General features: G+C 27.7%; 1 protein-coding gene across 1 annotated transcript; it reads right to left on the bottom strand.

Annotated features, from left to right (window-relative positions):
* Nucleotides 1-3661: 3661 nt before the first annotated feature.
* On the bottom strand, nt 3662-4678 carry LOC137830228 (uncharacterized). Its single transcript, XM_068637420.2, has one exon. It carries the CDS (start codon nt 4420-4422, stop codon nt 3961-3963), a length of 462 nt encoding a protein of 153 aa, XP_068493521.2. The 5' UTR covers nt 4423-4678; the 3' UTR covers nt 3662-3960.
* Nucleotides 4679-7928: the final 3250 nt, after the last annotated feature.

The raw sequence follows: 7928 nt of genomic DNA, 5'->3' as shown, positions 1-7928 counted from the left end.
TAATCAGATTATTGCCATGAATAATAAGGTATGCAAATACATGACTATATACCAAAATATTATTAAAAGGAACACCATTGTTTTATTAGTCATGTTAATTAAATTCTTTAATATCACAAAATCAAATCATATCTGCCACCGAATAATTGCAATTACGAAATGACTAATTTATTCCGCGAATTCGATAATAAAATGTCGATTAAAAAGACAAAACTAAATAAATGACAAGACAACAAATTAAAATTTCCATACCAGTTTGTCTGAAAGTTGTTATCGTTTTTTGCTTATTTAAGAAATCATGTTCAACTTTAACAAACTAATAGTTTGTTGTGCGATACATAAACTAATGTTTGCATCAAAAACAAACCATTAAGCTAAAGAGATAATATATTTGGTTGAATAACTAAATATTATATAAAGTTAGAATTGCTTAAAATAAAAATAATAATAGTATTTTTTTCTTATGGAGCCGAAGACACCTCGATAATACGAATATTAATTATGACACATGTATTTAGGTCTATCAAATACTATAAATAGACACCATAATAAAAAAATAGTTATTATTATAACATTAATGACATTCGAATAATGAATATTTATTTGAATGGCGGAAATTTTTTTAAAAATACACTCCCAATTAAAAGTCAATACCTAACACTAAAAAATAAAAATAAAAACACAAAAAAAATCATTTTTTTTTATCACTTAGTCTCTCTGCTCCTCCTAAGAACACAATCAAAATTGACAAGTTGGTGGTTGTTGGTTTAGAAAAAAAAAACGCAGAAATAACCATACGTGGGTACGATTTTATTACATAAAAATAGTCAAAAACACTTGATAGTTAAGAAAATTAGGTTGTCTTCCTTAGTTTGTAAGTATGAAACTATTAAAAACCAAAATTACATTGGTTTGGAAGAGAGAAGCACTAGGTAAAAGGTATTCGTAGGTGTGACATTAAATATATCTGTTTTAATGTAAGAATTTTTAAATAATTTTTTTATGATTTAATAAAAAAAAATTGTAAACAAACTATAAATTAATTTGATCCATATAGCTACCTAAATATATAACGTTATGTTTATATAATTGGTGTGGTCTTAGGATATAAATGTAAGTGTTGATATAACAAATTAAATTACAAAGCTTTTAAAATCAAAGTTGGTATTTGTTAGCATATATTAGAAAGTCTAATTAATTGATCAGTTCGTTCGATGGGACTTACAATTAAGCCTATACTAGTTAAGTAAGACATACATTTTTTTATGAAATAAATTAGGTCAAGATTTATATAAAAAGATTAATTACTTGGTTAAAAAGCTAACTTAAACTTTATTTAAAAAACTTTTACTTAATAAGCTGGTCTACTTAGTAAATATAAATAGCACTTTTAATATTATTACCATAGTAATATTTTATAATATGGTAAAATTATATATTTAGATATTTTATTAAATATTAAACATGTTAATCTATATAAAAATCAAGTTTGTAAATTTATCCTTCAATAAATTTATTTAAATCAGTTCATCTATGAAATCATATTTTCCAAACAGTTAGGTTATACCTAAAAATGCCAAACTCACTCGGTTCACCTAGCTTTCATAAGAGTTTTATTCCACTTCAATCGCAACCACACAAATTTGAATCTAAACATTAGTAATAACATTGAAGGATATTTATTTAATTATGAAAAATAATTATTGATAGAAATATTATATCTAATGATGTTGTTGAAAATTCTACATTGATTAAAGATAAAAATATTTAATAATATATAAGATGTGTTATTAAAAAATAATATTGAGGTCATTATATATGTGCATAGTGTAGGTTGGTCATAAAAATTACAACATCACAATAACTCAAATAAAATATTTATATATAGAATTTTGTAGTTGAAATTAGAGTGCCCACAATTAGACTTAGAAACACTGTTAAGACTTAAAACTGAAAAATGACAAACAAAAAATCGAGAATACTTAGTCATCAGAATTTATGTTTTACTTTGCATTCTCATATTATTATTTTTTTGGTAATTTGCATTCTTATCTTTTACTTTTGATGATTTCTTGTCGTTTATTTTTTCCTACCTTTTTCGTCATTTATTGTGTTTTTCCCTTAATTTCTAAGTCTTTTATTTTCTCTTGTATCTTAATTTTCATCATTGTTTGCTTTCCTCTTACATTTATATCTATTTTGATCATTTACTTTAAACTTTATCATTTTCTTGCTTCTTCAAGTTTGTATCTTGTTTATTGTTACAATTAATGTTGTTTGTCTTTGTTTGCAATGCTTTATTTAAAGAAGTCTTTGATTTTTTTTATATCTAAAATATATTAATTATAAATAATTTTATCTAAACCTACAACTTTAGTATTTTCAAAATTTTAATTTATTATAAAGTAATAAGTGAAGTCTATATGGTTATAGTGATAAAAAAAATCAAACATGTTGCTTTTAAGTCGTCTTTAGAAACTTAATGTGATGACCTAATATGTTCTATTGATGAAATTTTAGTTAATGTCTAAAAGTTTAGAATACTCAAATTCAAAGCTTCAATAAAACGAATCCATTATATATTTCTTTTTATCTGCAAAATTTGTTTCCACAAATTTTTATCGGAAATAATAACACACTGACCAAAATCTAAAGTATATTTAATTAAATCAAGCTTAAAATCTATTATTTAAATTGATGGTGAGAATCATACTGATATCTTTTATTTTTATATTTATATAGTAAAACATATATTCTGGTGACTATATAAATATGCACTCTTAAATTTAAATTAAATTAATTTTGTTTATTTTTTAGTAGCGAATTAGTTATAATTTTTTTATTCACCGAATTACAAAATATAAATAGTCTAAAAAATTTTAAACTTTAGATATAACACAGAAGTATCTCCATGAAAAGAATTTGCACGACGACAAACTTATTAAGAAACCGAAATTCCAGCACATCGTGCATTCAACTATCCACTTTTAAAACAATAGAAACAAGGGTCAATTAAAAAATGTGGGACTCGTACCTTCTCAAATACTCTTTAACAACACAACAGTTAGCACCGAATGGCATTTTCAAATATTAAGCTATGATATACACACTGTCATTTTTCTAAAATAAGGTAAAAGTACTAAATTTGTTTTCCCAAGCTATATAACAAATAATTTACTATTACCATTGTTTTAGTAAAATGTAATTATATTTCAAGTAGGCATGGTCGTGGGCCATGCTTTCTTCCAACCCATATAATTATTTGGTAAAGAAAGATAATGAAAAATAATACTATCACAATTATTTCTCAAAGAAAGATAATGAAAAATTATACTTTGATAATCAAAGACTTGTATATAACTCTTCGAGAACTCATGATCTGGAGTTTAAAAAAAATAATTTTGTAATTAAATAATATAAAAGATGATTGAAATAATAGTATTAGAAATAATAAGATAAAAAATATTAAAATAATAAATTGAGAGTTATAGGATGATGTAGAAAGAAAAAAGTGAGTTGTAAATGTTTAATGATTTAAAGATAATATAAAACCAGGTGTGTAACAAGTTGTGGCATTTGGATTCCTGATTTTAGGTTGACTAGGGTAACTGTGTTTTTCAGCGCATAACGTGTAAAAGTCAAATATTAGGAACAATATAAATTAACCTCGGAATCAGTAGTGCCGCGTTTGCCATTCATAATACAAATTTGCGTTTGTCTATATTCCGGTGATGTTCACAATATGAGATGTAGTTTGAGAAGTGGGGCGTTGAGAAGAAGAATGAATCTATCAAATCGACAGAATCACGCTAAAAGTAAACCTAAACCCCATTATAGAGTAACTAAAAATTTTATAGAATGACAGAAAGGAAGAAATTAATCAACACGAGGGTATTGGCTTGGCCCGAGTAGTATCCAACAATTTATCATAAAGGGCTGCTTCCCCCGTTACCCTTACCGTTACGGTGGGCAAACGATTTCTGCGGCGGCGTCACGAGGCACTAACGCTCCATGCGCCATGAGGATGGACTTGTAGATCTGGATGATGGCTTTGTCGTCGTACTCCTTGGGTTGGGCCCGACCGAAGCCCGCGAAGGAGGTGTCCACAGCTGACAGGGGCCCACCGAAGCCCGAAGCTGAGGCGCCAGCGGTCATGACGCGTGAGTTGGCCAAGCCCAGCATCATCCGCACGTACGCGTCCCTCACCCAAAGCAGAACCTTCTTGGGAGATGGGATTTTTCTGATTCGGATCTTGGGTGCGAGTCTGATTCTCCACCGCCAGAACCGACCCTTCCCGGTTCGAGTGCTTCCCAGCTCAACCCGATTCCTCCTTCTCCGACCCGACCCGTTTAGCCTCCGGTAGCCTTTCCTCCTCCAATACTCTTTGACGCCCTTGCACACGGTGGCCGTGATACCCTCCATTTTCCTTTTTCTCTCTCTCTCTCTTAGGCGGAATGCAAATAAAACGGGGTTGGGGTGGGTGGGAAATGGAAGAGTGAAGAAAGGGGATAATTAAGTTAGGTGCATGCAGACGAAATAACACATGGCATTGGCATGGATAACACCCGCTCTGTGCGCAGTACTCATCTTAGCCTTCCTTAATCTAATAAATAAATAATTTCGCAAATTAATATATATATATACACATATAATAAGAAGAAGAAGATGTTGAGGCGTGAGGAGAGAGGTACAATAAATGCGAAGCCAACTCTGGTAGCTGAGTTTATCAACAATGTCATTTTCGTTAATTAATGTACTTCGCCTTGCACGTGCTGGGGTTTCCTATCTCATGCTACTGCTTCTGCTGCTCTTGCCCATTTCCTCTGGCTTTTTTCTATTTTTGTTTTTACTTTTCGCTCTACTTAAATTATATTATGTTTCATGTTGCATTATTTTTAGTATATGTACAAAAACTGCGTTGGTTAGAAAGTTAAATTCAATCGCAATTAAAACATAAAATAATGAAAGCCGAATTCTGAAAGTCTCATTCAAGAACAAATATTTTGCATGTTAATCGGCCTCCTCCTCTTATAAGCTATTTCGATCCTAGCAGGTGCAAAACTTAACTTTCTCGTTTCGTTCTTAAAATTAGAAACAAAGAAAACAACTGTTGTTCCACCATGGTGAATCATCATGTTTTGTGAGATTTATTGCGACATCTGCATTAATAAAGAATTACTTCGTTGGAAAGAAGTGTGGCGTATCTTATAACTCCTAAGATTATATATGTAATAACAAACATAACTAATTTAATTGATTAGTTTTAAATGTCACTCTTATATTAAGTTAGTCTTTATATTAATATTTTAACTGCTTTTATTATTTATACCATCCAAGGTGGAAGATGATGTCAGCCGGTTTTATGAGGTTAAGTTAGATTTAAAATCTCATTCTTAATATGGTATCAGAGCATTTTCGAACTTATTCTAGTGATCGTTTGTTGGGTTTATCAGGCCACCTGCTATCGGATCGTTATCGGATCACACATAATATGTTGTCCCACGCACAAGCTGTCACTCTCGACGTGAGGGGTGTGTCAGAGGTCTCACATCGACTAAAGATTAGAGCATTTCATAATATATAAATGGATGCAAACCTCACCTCATAAGCCGATTTTATGATATTGAATTAAGTTTAAAGCTCATTTCTTAATAGAGCTTTCAGAATTTCCAAAAATACAGGGATTTCTAGCTATTTTGTTATCTCTCTCTTTCGATCATTAGTATATATCTTATATGTAAAATCTTCTCCTTGTCTTGTTTTAGAAGTCTCCTTCCTAGTCCTTATGCAATATTAAAAGTTATAATGTCATTTCTACTGAATCACAATACTACCTAAAATCTTCTCCTTGTCTTGTTTTAGAAGTCTCCTTCCTAGTCCTTATGCAATATTAAAAGTTATAATGTCATTTCTACTGAATCACAATACTACCGCCTATGTCATAATTGGGCTTGACCCATGACACCCCAGTAATGTTTAATAAAAATAAATTAAAAGTTAAATCAAAATTATAAAACTAAATTTTAAGAAAACAATATTTAAAAGAATTGTTGTTTTTATCGAGATATAGCGATAAATCGTGTAAAATAGATATTATGCACATTCTTTCATCCTAAAGTTGTCATCTTTATTAGACATATAAAAGATAGACAAAAAAAATATATATATATTATATCCAACATAGGGTCTACATATCTAAGTATTTCAAAATAAGTATTCATCCACAATATACAGATAAACATATTAAACATAAAGTTATAGATTCATCCAAAACTACCTTTTAAATTGACAACATCTTTTGTTGATGTATCACGTACAATCACAATATAAGATCACACAAGAAACAACATAACGGTAAACTATTGAGAATTCACATCACAAAATATATATATATATATATATATATATATATATATATATTTGTATTAATCATATCTTATTAGAAACTAACATTAAATACATTTGAAGCACACGATCTATAAAATTAAATTCCAAATATCAAAATGAGCTTATTGTACAAATAACTTCACTAAAGTCATGTATCAATAATGTAAAACTCATCCTTAACTTCATACCACTCAATGTTTCAATCTATATTATATAGATTATTAGTGAAATAATGATATCTCCATGTAGTTATAGATTATATCTTCAATAAAAAAGTTCACTAAACATATAATCTCAAATATAAAATTTCAAACAATTCAATCAGAATTATTATATAACATCTCAATATTCATGTGCAAATCATATATATAAACATTTATAATCATTTAAACTCATTAGCAAAATAACTTTTAATATTGTCTTAAAAAAGGTTTTTAATTTACAATTATAACTATAAAATTTAAAGAGTTTAGTAACTATATCTTAGTAGCATAAGAAACAGTTATACAATTATATTTTATCTTACGGCTTATAAGACAACTATTATAAAAATTAATAATTATGTTTAATGCAATGTATAGTTGGATTATGAAACTCCTCGATCTAGCTTCCTACAAGAAAAATAAATTTTGTTTTTCTTTGGTTCCTAACAGTGCGTGATTATACCCAGGAGTAGGTGGGGTAGCACTAAAGTTAAATTTGACTTCCTAACATCAAAAAGTAATAGTTAAGGGATAATTGTCGCCTTCAATATTGGCAAGGATATAAACTAATTATTTTAAAGACTAAAATTTAATAATACAAACTAATTACATTTTGTATTTTCTTACTATTGGAATTGTTTTCCTCAATAGAGTTATAAATATAATATTTTAAAAATTTAAGGAGGTATATATATATATAATTTAAAAAAGAGGTAATAATGTACTATTTTTTTTTAAAAAAAAATATGCTTGTTTTGAATTTTAGAAATGGAAGTATCCATGTGATCTATAAAAATATGAGAAAGTATAGGATAATTTATTTCATCCAAATTTTAATTTATCAGAATATATATATATATATGAAAAATCTTTTTAATTATTATTAAAAAAAATATTATTGTGTAAAATTATTTATTAAATATTTTCATTTATTATTTTATTAATATTATATATTTATAAGCATAAATTTAAATTTTATTTTTATATTTTTATATACTTATTTATTTACAGTAAATATTAGTTTTTTTTCTTCTAAATGTTATACTTTCAAAAATTGTTGTGTTTTTATGAGATACTTAAATTTGAGATTAAAAAATTGTGAACAATAGTTTTTTTTTTTTTTAATTTATACTTAAAGATTAGTAAACTTTTAGTTATGCTACATGGGTCATTATAATATTAGTTACATAAATTTTATGGAGTGGAGGTCACATACACTCGTTTTCAGCATGTCCAATGGAGGGTGAACCCCAACAAAATAGATTGACTCATATTATCACTCCTATTTAATTTTAACTTTTCATTATTTAAAATTAATAGCTCTTTTTATCTAATTAT

This window comes from Phaseolus vulgaris, chromosome 7 (assembly GCF_051622355.1).
Source record: "Phaseolus vulgaris cultivar YP4 chromosome 7, ASM5162235v1, whole genome shotgun sequence".
Classification (NCBI taxonomy): domain Eukaryota; kingdom Viridiplantae; phylum Streptophyta; class Magnoliopsida; order Fabales; family Fabaceae; genus Phaseolus; species Phaseolus vulgaris.
The sequence above is the reverse complement of the archived record's forward strand: the minus strand, read 5'-3'. Positions and strand labels throughout refer to the sequence as shown.

What these genes read in the sequence shown, in the direction of transcription:
- LOC137830228 (XM_068637420.2), bottom strand. Translation starts at nt 4,422, where the DNA reads ATGGAGGGTATCACGGCCACCGTGTGCAAGGGCGTCAAAGAGTATTGG.